This window comes from Salvelinus sp. IW2-2015, linkage group LG4q.1:29 (assembly GCF_002910315.2).
Source record: "Salvelinus sp. IW2-2015 linkage group LG4q.1:29, ASM291031v2, whole genome shotgun sequence".
Taxonomy (NCBI): Eukaryota; Metazoa; Chordata; class Actinopteri; order Salmoniformes; family Salmonidae; genus Salvelinus; species Salvelinus sp. IW2-2015.
This window is the reverse complement of record NC_036842.1, coordinates 60,896,956-60,913,398: the sequence shown is the minus strand read 5'-3', so window position 1 is coordinate 60,913,398 and position 16,443 is coordinate 60,896,956. Positions and strand designations below refer to the sequence as shown.

At 44.6% G+C, this 16,443-nt stretch overlaps 1 protein-coding gene across 1 annotated transcript in view; it reads left to right on the top strand.

Annotated features, from left to right (window-relative positions):
* The window catches only part of snrkb (SNF related kinase b), a 40,628-nt gene that overhangs the window by 6,430 nt on the left and 17,755 nt on the right, over positions 1–16,443 (top strand). Inside the window, exon 2 of the mRNA XM_023985252.1 lies at positions 4,611–5,330. Coding sequence (XP_023841020.1) covers positions 4,742–5,330 — 589 coding nt within the window. The 5' untranslated portion in view covers positions 4,611–4,741. The remainder of the gene's footprint in view (positions 1–4,610; positions 5,331–16,443) is intronic.

Here is a 16,443-nt window from a genome sequence, read left to right as displayed (position 1 = left end):
AGTTGTAGGCTTGATTATCAACAACGACGAGACGGCCTACAGGGAGGAGGTGAGGGCCCTCGGAGTGTGGTGTCAGGAAAATAACCTCACACTCAATGTCAACAAAACAAAGGAGATGATCGTGGACTTCAGGAAACAGCAGAGGGAACAGCCCCCTATCCACATCGACGGGACAGTAGTGGAGAAGGTGGAAAGTTTTAAGTTCCTCGGCGTACACATCACGAACAAACTGAAATGGTCCACCCACACAGACAGTGTGGTGAAGAAGGCGCAGCAGCGCCTCTTCAACCTCAGGAGGCTGAAGAAATTCGGCTTGTCACCAAAAACACTCAAACTTTTACAGATGCACAATCGAGAGCATCCTGTCGGGCTGTATCACCGCCTGGTACGGCAACTGCTCCGCCCACAACCGTAAGGCTCTCCAGAGGGTAGTGAGGTCTGCACAACGCATCACCGGGGACAAACTACCTTCCCTCCAGGACACCTACACAACCCGATGTCACAGGAAGGCCAAAAAGATCATCAAGGACAACAACCACCCGAGCCATTGCCTGTTTACCCTGCTATCATCCAGAAGGCGAGGTCAGTACAGGTGCATCAAAGCGGGGACAGAGAGAAGCTGTTTTTCAGTCTATCTCAAGGCCATCAGACTGTTAAACAGCCATCACTAACATTGAGTGGCTGCTGCCAACATACTGACTCATCTCTAGCCACATTAATAATGGAAAAATGTATGTAATAAATGTATCACTAGCCACTTTAAACAATGCCATTTTATATAACGTTTACATACCCTACATTACTCATCTCATATGTATATATTGTACTCTATACCATCTACTGCATCTTGCCTATGCTGTTCGGCCATTGCTCATTCATATATTTTTATGTACATATTCATTCCTTTACACTTGTGTGTGTATAAGGTAGTTGTTATGGAATTGTTAGATTACTTGTTAGATATTACTGCATGGTCGGAACTAGAAGCACAAGCATTTCGCTACACTCGCATTAACATATGCTAACCATGTGTATGTGACAAGAAACATTTGATTTGATTTGAATTATTCTGTGCTCTGGCACACTCAGACGAGAGTGCTCTGAAATCAGAGTAGATAGCCAGAACGAATTAACAATGTCCATTGAGAACACACAACGACTAGACCACTTAGCTAAGCGTGACATGGATAATCAAGTCAATCAACGTTTGATTGTCAATCAACGTCAATCAAGGTAGTTAGCATATAGTTAATATACTGGAAGGTCTGATGTATTAGTAGCCAACTAACATTACTTTAAGTAGCTAGCTAACACCGGTACATACTGCTGTAATGATATGCTATGCGGTTCGTAAGGATAGCGTAGCTAACAAATTGTCAGCCAACATAACGTGTAACTTATTTGAAAAGGCATTACGTCGCTCAACGTTGTCTTAACACTGATCATAATTCGTTAAAGCAATGAATTTGTATATGCTCTCGTCGGACTTCGGCTGCATATTTTCCGCCATTTTCTTCAAATCTGAAAACGTTGTGAAGCTACGCTCATTTTCTGAATAATTGCATTATGGGGCCTAAAAGCATAGAAATAGTGTCCACTGCTTGTATACTTCGTATTTTAGTGAATTTAGTACGACATCCGGGAACTTTTGGCATACTAACTGTATCCATACTATGACCAATAACCATACTACATACTCAATTTACTTCACAAATAGTGCGGTTAGTATGAGTATTCGAACACAGCTCTAGTGTATGTATACACAGTTCAGCTAACAATGATTGATTCTAGGCTTGGCTGATACCTCAGTATATGGTATAAACGGTATATTTTGAGTTACTAACGGTATGATTTTCAAAACCATAAAAAAACAAATTTACATTTGTAAAATTTGGGGGCACCCGGGGGGGCATGCTACACCACTCCTTCTAACTATGTTAAGTATATAACTATAATAAATCTAAGATGTGTCAAATAAATGATATGCAGCTCAGGCCTCCAGCTATGCATTTGGTTTGCTAACTTGCTATGTGGCTAGATGTCTTCTTGGTTACAGTAGAGACATTAAATCCCCTCCTGGATCAAGTTCCCTATTGCTTAAATTGTTTTGTGCATTAAAAACAAAAGCTTTATTTGTATAGTTTTTTGGTTCGTGGACACTGCTCTTTTATAATTTTTGGTGGCACAGCACGCACTCCCACAGCTCCCGCTAGGGGTGCGCGCCGCGCCACTGCTTATAAGTGAAGTATAACTATGAGAGAGCTAATCATTTTTAGGTTTTTAAAATAGCGCCCTTTGCGTGCACTTCTGGTAATAATACCCCCTAACCTTAATGGAGTCCCACAATGCTTCAGGTAGGTTAGCTATAAGTTCAGTTGTCCAGCTTTGCAGTGGCAACAAAAATACAGTGTAAATATGAAGATCCACTGTCACGTTTCTTTAGCATTATACACAAGTTATGTTATGAGACTGTTTCTTGTTGGCTAAAGGTCTGGGTGTCTGCTATGCTGCAGAGAGAGAGAGAGTCCTGAGACTTGGCCATCAGACGCCCATCAGACTGTGGGTAGGTCAATAATTAGCAGCATTGATTTCTGCAGACAGAGCTCTGTGTCTGTCTGCACATGCTCCTCCAAGGACTCTGCACTCAGACACATGTGAGAAGGCCTGCTCTCTCTCCAACCCTTCTGCTTCTCATTAAAGGGCGTCTGCACTTCCTGATTTGGCCTCGTTTTTAGATATGGTTCATTAAGAAATGTGTGTCTTGGTCTCGGGGTCTGGTTTGTTGTGTGTGTTTGCAAGTGGGAAGAGTTTGCCAAATGATTTAGCTAATTAGCTTCAGCCGGCAGGTGTGCGACCGTGGCAAAGTTTGTTTGACTTTAGATAGCATTTCTCCAGGGCTAGTTAGGGACCGTCAATAAAATTACACAATGTAAATGAGGCAATATTTTCATGTTGTTCACCTTTTAGTTCTCATTAAATGCGTTCAATATTTGCATATGCATTTCTCCAATTTATAGTTGGTTTGATGTTTTTAAGTCATCGAAATATAACGCTATTGGAATTTTAACATATTGTCCCATGTATATTGTGTAATTGACCGATGGTCCCTAACTAGCCCCATAGGGATATCCAAAGTCAACCCAAATTTAAATTTACCACGGGTATCTGCACCTCGAATTGATGATTACTTGTGTGCTGCCAGCTGTGGGTGTGGGCGGGATTGAACCAAACCCAACCTTAATTTACATTGTGAGGCAGTCACGATCACAAGTCTCACAAACTCTGTTTTGGATGAGACTGACTTTGACAAAAATTATCCTATTTACACGTTTGTAGTCTAATTAATGGCACATATTAATGCCACAGACTGTTTTATAAATGAGAAGTTTAGGGGCAGTTGCTCTTTAACCATTCAGTTACACAGACAGGCACAAACTCGCGCACACACACTTGCACTAATGCGCACACACAAACGCATGCACACACACACACACCCCGATACACACACACTCACACTTGCACCCACACTGCGATACACCCACACAAACAAATTATGATATCCCATTACAGATATTGATCCATACCATTTTTGCAGGATTGCTGTTATCTGACTCCCTGCCACTAATTCCCTAAACACACTCAACATCCATAGCCTTTATCCCTTCCAACCTTGTCTGTATCTGCCACCCTCCTCCATCGAGCCCTTCCCCAACTCAATCTCTGTTTATTCTAGCTTTTCCTCTCTCCTGTCCTGGCTATTATCCTCACAGTTATGTGTATCTATGCCTAGAGCACTACAATAGTGACGCCTGTTCTGTTGTTCTTTCTGCCTCCTTTCCTGCTGCCTTCGAAAGTCCTCTGGGATTCTTGGACCGTTGCAATTTGTGAGGCACAGAAGGTTGCTTGGGTGTTTATGATGCCATTAAGGGATTTGAGATTGTTTTAATGGCATAAGGTGTCACAGAAAAAACTTTTTAGTTGTCGTAACATGGCCTCCTCAACTGTCTCTGTTTGTCGATGAGGCTACTTCCTGCTTGATGCTTCCACTCCCTTATGTTGATAGGAACACTTCCCTAACCTGTCTGTCAGGTCACTGTGTAGGCCTACTGTACACACACGCATGTACACGTATAGGTTCAATGGCGGGACAGTCTGTGTGAGAAACTGGAAATGAGAATGAAGTGCAGCCAGGAAATTTTGGCAACTGTTCTGAAGCTTAAATTCTCTATTGCATAAATTTTGACGATGGCCAGCCACTATAACTACTAAAATTAGTTTCAAGATTGTAAAAGTAGATTCTGTTCATATTGTAATATAGTTTGCACAAATGTATAGACCTCTACAATGAATAGCTTGTTGAAAGTCGTTGCATAATGTGTGTGTGTTACAGTAGCAGTACTGTAATGGCAGTCCACACAATGAGCACTCAGTCTGTACCACTGATCAGAGCACTCGCACTCGAATAAGGACCCTAGCTGCAACAGACTGCAAGGCTGAAGAAATTCCAATACATTGAGATATAAGGCTCAAAGTATATAGGTTTTAGTTTATCCCTCCATCTCGTTTGATATCAAGCACAACTCTGTTTGACATCTTCTCTGTTTGTCCAGGTAATGCATCAGTAGAGAGAGCCCTCCATAGAGCTTCAAGACCCCTCCAAGGCCCCTCATCCAGACTGAGACTGCCTCCAGCACCAACACACCACTCCCCTCACCCCGTCTCTGCCCTGCCCCACCCAGACATGGCTGCCTCCAAGAGCGGCTACGAGGGCAAGATCGCCGGCCTCTATGACCTGGATCGCACGCTGGGTAAAGGCCACTTCGCTGTTGTCAAGCTGGCACGCCACGTCTTCACAGGCCAGCTGGTGGCGGTCAAGGTGATCGACAAGACCAAGCTGGACGCCATGGCGACGGGCCACCTGCTGCAAGAGGTGCGCTGTATGAAGCTGGTGCAGCATCCCAATGTGGTGCGGCTCTACGAGGTCATCGACACTGCCAACAAGCTCTACCTCATCTTGGAGCTGGGCGATGGAGGAGACATGTATGACTACATCTTGCGCCACGAGGGTGGCGTGGCTGAGGACACGGCTAAAGTTCACTTCGCCCAGATCGTCCGAGCAATCTCCTACTGCCACCGGCTCCACGTGGTGCACCGAGACCTCAAGCCAGAGAACGTGGTGTTCTTCAGGGAGCAGGGGACCGTCAAGCTGACCGACTTCGGCTTCAGCAACCTCTTCAAGCCCGGGACCATGCTGATGACCAGCTGTGGCTCGCTGGCCTACTCCGCCCCAGAAATCCTGCTGGGAGAGGAGTATGACGCTCCGGCAGTAGGTAAGACAAATGGGGGACCGGGACGGGGGCGTGTCTGGGTGGGCAGGGGGTCTGTCTGTTCATCTGGTTGTCTGTATGGCTGTTTGGCTGGCTGGCTGTTTTCTTCATCGGAAGGGTCAAGTGATGAAATGTGAAGATAAAATAAATAGAACATTGTTTGCGTGTGACTCATTTTGCAGACAAATACATGATTCACTGAGTTTTTTTATTATATTCTGTCCGTAAGACCACATATATAGATTCAGGTCCCTCTAAGGCTAAGCCATTGAGCTACACAGAATTACCATAAATCCCCTGAGACGAAGATAAAGCTGGAGAGATGAACATGGGTGTGTCTGTGGTACTGCCTGTGGATCTATCAGTCAGGCAGGCATTCCTCTAGCTCACCCAACATACACACACAAACGTGAACAGATGGACTACTCTCTGGGCTGCATGGAATCTGGAATGGAAATGTAATTTGCGTGTGGATGGGCGGTGTGGTTGAAGCAATCCACACAGGGCTTTAATCCAGGGCAGGGACAGTGAAGCTGTGTACATGCAGGGCTTAAACCTGGAATCCTTAATGGGGAAATGGCCATGTCTGTTTGCGATATTACAACAACAAAAGTTACTGTAAACAACGAACACAGTCCCCCCCCCCCCCCCCCCGGACATCATTGCACGCGTGATAGAAGAGCACAATATGTATCACACTTTATATTTTTTACCTCAGCTCGGCAACAATAACAACGGTGGTGGGGCGGTCAGTGGCGCTGTTTCCCCCTACTGCGAATTCCATCTTTAAAGCCTAGAGCCAGGGGGATAGTTGTCTCTGTGTCAGGGTAGGAGGATTGTGGTTTTCCACTTACAGTTCAGCCTGTCTGCCCACTGATGTTGTTTTTAGTCTGGTTTGTTTGCCGCAGACAGACAGGGTTGTATCTGGATTTTTCTTCAATGAAATTAAATCAGTGGAGAGTAGTGCAGCGAGAGTAAATGTACAATGTCTCCAGTTCTGTAGTATTCCAGACGTAAGCATGCCCCAAATACACACTCCTGGCCTGCCCCAGATATGAACACCTGGCTGCACCTCATTCATCTGCTACAGGGAAATGGACTGTTGTTGTGAAAATGCACCATGACATCTTAACATGTGGAAAGTGTTGCGGTGTCATTAACACCCTAGCAGAACACTGAGCGATAGTAGAAGAGCGAGTGCAGAGTTATTCCTTGGGTTTTTAGCAGTGAGTAATCCAGTAACCCTATTAGACCTGTTAGGTAATAGCCACTGGCCAGGGAACACCTGACAGGATCACAGTTTAGAGAGACTCAAATCAGATTCATACCTCATGTCGGCACAACACTCTTCTAGTGCGCAGATGCATGGTCATGTACATTCCTTAATCATAACTGCTGATGGGCCATGTGAAAGAATGAAGATGTGCGCTACGTATTGAATATCCCCTATGGCTACATACTATAGAACATATAGTTGAGGATGTTCTCAAGCAGCCATGTGACCTATGCAGGGCTGGTAATACAGACTACAGTCATACTGACTGGGCTTTATGCAGTGGGGTGCTGGGAGTGTGCCAGTCCCTAACTGGGTCAGACTCCTCTGAGATCCAGCTCAGCCTGCCAGGTGCCAAAAGTTAAGTGGGCTTCCCACTGCAGAGGGACCGCAGGGGTTTAGGCATGTGCACTGAAACTAAAGACACAACCACAACACAACCACCACATTCACCAGTACCTGGCTTTAACTTCCACACCTCAAATAGAGACTATTGTAGCTGGGACACTGGTGACAATCACTGGAGCCACAGTATATTTTCTGATCACTGGAGCCACAGTATATTCTCTGATCACTGGAGCCACAGTATATTCTCTGATCACTGGAGCCACAGTATATTCTCTGATCACTGGAGCCACAGTATATTCTCCGATCACTGGAGCCACAGTATATTCTCTGATCACTGGAGCCACAGTATATTCTCTGATCACTGGAGCCACAGTATATTTTCTGATCACTGGAGCTACAGTACATTCTCTGATCAGTCCTATGTGTGTCACTGTGGGCACGTGCAATAATGCTTGGACAGTTCTCACCTACATTTGTAGTGGAAGCTCAAGTAAATCAGAGCAGATTTTTTTTTATCCCTCTGGTTAATACGGGTTGATTAACCTCAAACACATCTGGCACACATTTTGATAATTACATCAAAACAAGGTTATTGGCTTGCAAGGCAATGGAACTACTGTAAAATCCCAAATATTTTGACCTATTGCACGTGGGTGGCCTTGGTGTTGTGTGTGCGACTGACCAGTGGCAGTCTGCCCAGTGGGTTGAGGCTCACAGTGGTATAATCAGATTGTGTGGCATGCTGGGCACTTCAGTGTCTGGCACAGAGAAAGGTCCCATTCCACACCCAACATACGGCACGGGTCAGGTTTGGGGCATTAACCTGGTTTGAGCCCAGTCAATGAGCCTGGGAAACAACACACACACCATGTGGCTGAGTAGACCTTGTTTCTAGTATCACCTTGTCCCTGATGTTATCTGACAGGCTGTTGAAGTCAAGCGGGAAAGCCTGCTGTGTGTTGTGGTGTGGTGTGTTGTGTGTGTGTGTGTGTGTGGTGTGTGTGTGTGTGTGTGTGTTGTGTGTGTGTGTGTGTGGTGTGTGTGTGTGTGTACGCACGATTATATTTAGTGCCTTCGGAAAGTATTCAGACCCCTTGAATTTTTCAACATTTTGTTACAGCTTTATTCTAAAATGGATTCAAAAAAATCTACACACAATGCCCCATAATGAAAAAGCATAAATAGGGTTTTAGAAAATGTTGCAAATGTAATAACAAAAAACATACCTTATTTACATAAGTATTCACTTTGCTTTGAGACTCTAAATTGAGTTCAGGTGCATCCTGTTTCCATTGATCATACTTGAGATGTTTCTACTGTACAACTTGATTGGAGTCCACCTGTGGTAAATTCAATTGATTGAAGAACCCAATGGTCACTCTAACAGAGCTCTAGAGTTCCTCTATGGAGATGGGAGAACCTTCCAGAAGGACAACCATGTCTGCAGCACTCCACCTATCAGGCCTTTATGGTAGAGTGGCCAGATGGAAGTCACTCCTCAGTAAAAGGCACATAACAGCCTGTTTGGAGTTTGCCAACATGCACTTAAAGGCTCTCAGACCATGAGAAACAAGATTCTCTGGTCTGATCAATCCAAGATTAAACTATTTGGCCTGAATGCCAAGCATCGCATCTGGAGGAAACCTGGCACCATCCCTACGGTGAAGCATGGTGGTGGCAGCATCATGCTGTGGGGATGTTTTTCAGGGGTAGGGACTGGAAGACTAGTCAGGATCGAGGCAAAGATGAACGGAGTAAAGTACATAGAGATCCTTGATGAAAACCTGCTCCAGAACGCGCAGGACCTCAGACTGGAACGAAGGTTCACCTTCCGACAGGACAACGACCCTAAGCACACAGTCAAGACATTGCAGGAGTGGCTTCAGTACAAGTCTCTGAATGTCCTTGAGTGGTCCAGTCAGAGCCCGGACTTGAATCCGATCAAAAATCTCTGAGGAGATGTGAAAATAGCTGTGCAGCGATGCTCCCCATCCAACCTGACAGAGCTTGAGAGGATCTGCAGAGAAGAATGGGAGAAACTCCCCAAATACACGTGTGCCAAGCTTGTCACATCATACCCAAGAAGACTCAAGACTGTAATCTCTGCCAAAGGTGCTTCAACAAAGTACTGAGTAAAGGGTCTGAATACTTATGTAAATGTGATATTTCTATATTTTTAAATATTTTTTTTATAACTTAGCAAACATTTCTAAAAACCTGTTTTTGCTTTGCCATTATGGGGTATTGTGTGTAGATTGAGGGGGGGGAAACTATTTAATACATTTTAGAATAAGGCTGTAATCTAACAAAATGTGGAAAAAGTCAAGGGGTCTGAATACTTTCCGAAGGCATTGTGTCTCTAGACCACAGATATCCTATTACTACTGGATTCTATGGTCTAGTCTCTGTGACTCAGTCGTCTTCTGATGACGCCTGTAAATGCCATGGATGGAGCCTGAGTCAGTGTGATGTAGTAGGTTACCTGGGTGGTTATGTACAGTTACAGTATCACTTAATGAATATTCATTAGTTCAGCATGCTCTTATCCTGGTCCACTAAGCAGGTGCTGGTGTAATCTACTTATTAGGTCTTAGTGACAGAGTGCCAGCTGAGCGAGGCAGCTAGCTCACTGAGGCCCACTGCCATTATACTGCCATGCAGACCTGTTATGATAACACAGCACAACACAACACAGCAAGGTTAGGGTCAACTCCATTTACATTCAGACAATTCAGAAAGTAAATTGAATTTCCAATGTAAGAATTTCAAACTGCTCTTAGAAGATAAATGACACCTGGAAGATTGGAGTGATTGGACAGAATGCAAATGAGGTTGACCCCAGCCTTGCAGCTCTGCTGAACACTGCAAGGCGTGACATGTGCGTGTGAAAGAAGATCTTAGAGATATGATACTCCATTATATCCCTCTTTCTGCACAGATGCAGGTTTGTGGATAATGCTGAGTAGCTCTGAGAAAGAGATGTCCCTTCTGTACTGAGAAAAGAGATTACCTTAGGCCATGGGGACGTGAGTCATAAACTCCTTTTTATAGCACACTGTGTATCACTCATACACCTATGATGCAATATACAAACAAATGTACAACCACGTATTAAATATTTGTACAGGGTGTACTGGTATTTTATAGGTGGGTACTGTATGAAGCTATGAATGGATCCCAAGGGCCATTAAACTGAGTGCAGCATGACTGTCTAAACACAGTGGTCATATGATGAGGCAGAGAAAATCAGAGGCCTGTGTGTGCAGAGCCACGCAGCAGTACCAGACCCAGGGCAATGGGACAGTGGCCTGTTCTGTGTCTAACACATGGCTGCTATACTGCATAAGCCAAACAAAGCAGTGTGGAGAAGAACAGTCAGATACCATCTCAGGTCTTGTCTTGTGTCCAGGGCTATTTAAGTAGAACTTGTCTGTCTCTACCCGGATTGTGCCTAAACGGACAGTCATGGCATACTCAAAAGCAGAGGACATCTACATGTAGAATTTAGGGGATTTAGTAGCAGGCCAGTTGGCACTCATGAATATACAACTTTGAGGTAGAGTTAAGGAGAGTTGCAGCAGGTAATGCTTGTGATTATGTGCTTTCAGATAAACTATTTTTATCCATCAGTCTAAAGTGGGTGTAGTTTCCTTTCTATGATTCACCCTTACCCCATTCCATGAGGCGTCACTACATGGTGATTCAGTGGTTTAGTATGATCCTCTCATTCAGTCCGAGTGTGACAGATTTAGGGAGCGAGGAACAGATTGGGTGAGGTAGAGGGCTCTCATTATTTACTCTAGGACAGAGCATTTCCTCTGAGAGAGGGACTGAACACCATCTGGTAGGATATTTGACAGAACAGAGAGAGAGACCGGGAGAACTAGCTCTCCACACACACACACTGTTTAGAAAACTACAGGCGTTTACATTTTTTTTGGAGGACATAAATACAGCTCTTTGGCCACACACACCAGTGGTGGGTTTGGTGTCAAAATGAGAACACATGAGCAGAAAAAAAAACATATCTACTTTAAAATATGGTGGATCTTTGATGTTATGGGGCTATTTTGCTTCCACTGGTCCTGGGGCCCTTAAGGTTAACGGCATCATGAACTTTACCCTGTATCAGGATGTTTTGCCAAAAACTTGGTTGCCTCTGTCAGGAGTTGATCTTCCAGCAAGATAATAACCCAATAGCACACATCAAAATCCACAAAGAAATGGTTTATTGGCCACAAAATAATTTTGCAATGGCCAGCTTAGTCACTAGACATTGAAAAACTGTGGTTTGAATTGAAGAGGGCAGTCCATAAGGTCCCGAGTGGCGCAGCGGTCTAAGGCACTGCATCTCAGTGCAAGAAACTACATTTTCTTGGCATTTCATTACTTTAACAGAACGTTTCCTAAAATGTCCAACATGGTTACATTTAATGAACATTTTGGTAATGTTCTAGTAATGTTCTCCAACTGGTTTGACATTGGGAATGTTCTCTAATAGTTCAGAGAATGTTAAGATATGACATTCTTCTGTGGGAATTTCAGTACTTCATCATATCGTTTCCTCATGGTTCTGTTTACAGTAATGTTCTAAAATTGTTCCAAGAACATTAAATACGTTTTTCATAAAAAGCACAAGAATGTTTATTTAAAAACATACATTCTGTTATCAGCATCAACAAAACTCAAAATCTAATCAAATTTTATTGGTCACATACACATATTTAGCTGATATTATTGCGGGTGTAGCAAAATGCTTGTTTTCCTAGCTTCAACAGTGCAGTAGAATATAACAATACACAAATCTAAAAGTAAAAGAATGGAATTATGAAATATATAAATATTAGGACGAGCAATGTCAGAGTGGCATTGACTAAAATACAGAATATACACATGAGTAAATCCGTATGGAAACATTATTAAAGTGACTAGTGTTCCATTATTAAAATGGCCAGTGATTCCATGTCTATGTATATAGGGCAGCAGCCTCTAAGGTGCAGGGTTGAGTAACCGGGTGGTAGCCGACTAGTGATGGCTATTTAACAGTCTAATGGCCTTGAGATAGAAGCTGTTTTTCAGTCTATCGTCCCAGCTTTGATGCACCTGTACTGACCTCGCCTTCTGGATGATAACAGGGTGAACAGGCCGTGGCTCGGGTGGTTGATGTTCTTGATGATCTTTTTGGCCTTCCTGTAACATCGGGTGCTGTAGGTGTCCTGGAGGGCAGGTAGTGTGACCCCGGTCATGCGTTGGGCAGACTGCACCACCCTCTGGAGAGCCCTGTGGTTGCAGGTGGTGCAGTTGCCGTACCAAGAGGTGATACAGCACGACAGGATACTCTCAGTTGTGCATCTGCAAAGGTTTGTGATGGTCTTAGGGGCCAAGCCAAATTTCTTAAGCCTCCTGAGGTTGAAGAAGGTTGCACCTTCTTGACCACACGGTCTGTGTGGATGGACCATTTCAGATTGTCAGTGATGTGTACGCCGAGGAACTTTCCACCTTCTCCACTGCGGTCCCGTTGATGTGGATAGGGGCGTGTTCCCTCTGCTGTTTCCTAAAGTCCATGATCAGCTCCTTCGTTTCGGGAGAGGTTATTTGCCTGGCACCACTCCGCCAGGGCCCTCGCCTCCTCCCTGTAGGCTCTCGTCATTGTTGGTAATCAGGCCTACTACTGTTGTGTCAAACTTGATGATTGAGTTGTAGGCGTGCGTGGCCACGCAGTCACGGGAAGTACAGGAGAGGGCTGAGCACGCACCCTTGTGGGGCCCCTGTGTTGAGGATCAGTGACGTGGAGGTGTTGTTTCCTACCTTCACCACCTGGGAGTGGCCTGTCAGGAAGTCCAGGACCCAGTTGCACAGAACAGGGTTCAGACCCAGGGCCCCGAGCTTAATGATGAGCTAAGAGGATACCATGGTGTTGAAGGCTGAGCTATAGTCAATGAGCAGCATTCTGATGTAGGTATTCCTGTTGTCCAGCTGGGATAAGGCAGTGTGTAGTGCGATGGCATCGTCTGTGGCTCTACAGTATTGGGGCAGTAAGCAAATTGAAGTAGGTCTTGGGTGTCAGGTAAGGTAGAGGTGATATGATCCTTAACTAGCCTCTCAAAGCACTTCATGATGACAGAAGTGAGTGCTACGGGGCGATAGTCATTTAGTTCAGTTACCTTTGCTTTCTTGGGTACAGGAACAGTGGTGGACATCTTGAAGCAAGTTGGGACAGCAGACTGGGATAGGGAGAGATTGAATATGTCCGTAAACACTCCAGCCAGCTGGTCTGCGCATGCTCTGAGGATGCGGCTAGGGATGCCGTCTGGGCCGGCAGCCTTGCGAGGGTTAACACGCTAAAATGTCTTGCTCAAGTCGGCCACGGAGAATGAGAGCCCACAGTCCTTGGGAGCGGGCCGCGTCGGTGGCAATGTGTTATCCTCAAAGCGGGCGAAGTTGGTGTTTAGCTTGTCTGGGAGCAATACGTCGGTGTCTGACGTGGCTGGTTTTCCCTTTGTAATCCGTGATTGTCTGTAGACCCTGCCACATACGTCTTGTGTCTAAGCCGTTGAATTGCGATTTAACTTTGTCTCTGTACTGACATTTTGCCTGTTTCATTGGCTTACGGAGGCAATAACTACAATGTTTGTATTCAACCATATTCCCAGTCACCTTGCAATGGTTAAATGCAGTGGTTCACGCTTTTAGTTTTGAGTGAATGCTGCCATCTATTCACTGTTTCAGGTTTGGGTAGGTTTTAATAGTCACTGTGGGAACAACATTCCCTATGCACTTCCTGATTAACTCAGTCACCTTGTCCGTGTATACGTCAATGTTATTCTCAGAGGCTATCCGGAACATATCCCAGTCCGTGTGATCAAAACAATCTTGAAGCGTGGATTCCGATTGAACAGACCAGCGTTGAATAGTCCTTAGCACGGGTACTTCCTGTTTTGAGTTTCTGCCATATAGGGAGGACCAAATGGAGTTGTGATCGAATTTGCCAAAGGGAGGTCCTTGTAGGCATCTCGAAAAAGTGAGACCCTGAATCGCACCCACATCAATCTCATCACTTGCCTCTTCCATAGCCTGCACAAGAGGCATGCGCACAAAGGGCTGCCGGTCGTATACCTTCCACCGCCATGCCGAAAAGACCTCTTCTATGGGGTTCAGAAATGGTGAGTATGGTGGGAGGTATTGCACGAGAAATGGTGGGTGGTCAGCAAACCAGTTTTGGACTGGGGCTGCACGATGAAAGCTCACGTTGTCCCATACTACAACATACCGGGTTCTTTGATGGTCTGCATCATTCATATGCTCTGGTGGTATGAGAATGTCTGTCCAGAAATCTGTCCAGAAATGTGAGAATATGGGCTGTGTTGTATGGTCCAAGGTTGGCATGACGGTGGAGGACACCATGCGTATTGGAGATGGCAGCGCACATTGTGATGTTCCCACCACGTTGGCCAGGAACATCTATAATGGCTCTGTGGCCAATGACGTTTCTCCCCCTTCTTCTGGTCTTTGCTAGGTTGAACCCAGCCTCATCTATAAAGATGCACTCATGTGGGATTGCATGAGCATCCATTTCCAGTACTCCCTGAAAACAAAGAACAAAAGCAGTCAATATGGTGTTATCCAGTACACTGGGAAACAATGTTGCGTGTAGTGTACTGCAGTCAATATTGTACTTACATCCACATATGCTCGTCTGACCTCTTTGTTTCTTTGAGAGTTTCTCTCAAACGGCACCTTATAAAGTTGTTTCATTGTGATTTGGTTTCGCTTGAGAATGCGAGCCAATGTGGACAGACTGACTCGTTGAATGTTGTTGAATATGGAGTTGTCTTGGATGATGTGGCTTTGAATTTCTCGTAATCTGATTTCATTATTTTCCAAAACCAAGTTTACAATGGCAGCTTCCTGTACCCCGGTGAACATTTGGCCCCTCCCTCCACCATGGTTGCGTCTCTCAGTCCTTTAGAAAAACAAAAATAAATAAATATAGGACTTGGACAATGCAGCCTAAAGACATTTCCCCCACAGTAGAGTAAATTCTACAGGAAATTTGTGCAGTTAGTGTATGACATCAGCCATTCATGAAGTAAACAGGTGTCACCCAACTGATACACTATGACATGGGGTGTACTACATAGTGTGAAAGAAATTTTGGTTACATACCTGTACTCCAGTCTAAATGTCCGGATGACACAGGCGACAGTAAAACGGCTCAAGTTGGGCTGCACTCTCTGTCCAGCCTCTCGCATTGTCAGCCCATGGTTGATGACATGATCAACTAAGGTTGCTCTGWTTTCATTTGAAASTTGTTGTCTTCTTTGGCCATGAACTCCTCTACCAGCTCTACCMCTACCTCTCACTCTTCCTCCCCCTCTCATTCTCACCCTCCCTCTTCCTCTCTCTGCAACGGCTTCCATTGTTGTTGTAAAACAAAAGGTGCTCACCTGTGGTCTTTTCATAGTGCTTACTTCCTGATTGAAGTGGTAACAATTAACCAGTGAGGTGTTTGGCCAGGTGGCACATGTATTGGCCAATTAACTCATGTAGTGTCATTTTGAATGTCAGTGTTTTGAAATGGCAAACATGTGACTTTATGTCAGATTGTTGTGTCTTATGCAGAGAACAGTGTGCAGTGCATTTAAAAAGTGCCATTTTGAATTGCAAAATGTGTGTCAAGCAGAAAATGTGTTTAGACTTTTGGAGACTTGAGAAGAGGTTTTGCTCTCTGTGTGTCAGTTTAAATAATTGTGCTGTGCATGTCATTTTAGTGTGTTAGCAATTCGAAAAAACTGTAATTGTTCAGCAGTTTTATGGCTTGGGGGTAGAAGCTGTTGAGGAGCCTTTTGGTCCTAGACCTGGCGCTCCAGTACCGCTTGCCGTGCGTAGCAGAGAAAACAGTCTATGACTTGGGTGACTGGAGTCTCTGACAATTTTATGGGCTTTCCTCTGACACGCCTAGTATATACAGTGGGGAGAACAAGTATTTGATACACTGCCGATTTTGCAGGTTTTCCTACTTACAAAGCATGTAGAGGTCTGTCCTAATTTTTATCATAGGTACACTTCAACTATGAGAGACGGAATCTAAAACAAAAATCCAGAAAATCACATTGTATGATTTTTAAGTAATTAATTTGCATTTTATTGCATGACATAAGTATTTGATACATCAGAAAAGCAGAACTTAATATTTGGTAAGAAACCTTTGTTTGCAATTACAGAGATCATACGTTTCCTGTAGTTTTTGACTAGGTTTGCACACACTGCAGCAGGGATTTTGGCCCACTCCTCCCTACAGATCTTCTCCAGATCCTTCAGGTTTCGGGGCTGTCGCGGGCAATACGGACTTTCAGCTCCTCCAAAGATTTTCTATTGGGTTCAGGTCTGGAGACTGGCTAGGCCACTCCGGACCTTGAGATGCTTCTTACGGAGCCACTCCTTAGTTGCCATGGCTGTGTGCTTCGTGTCGTTGTCATGCTGGAAGACCCAGCC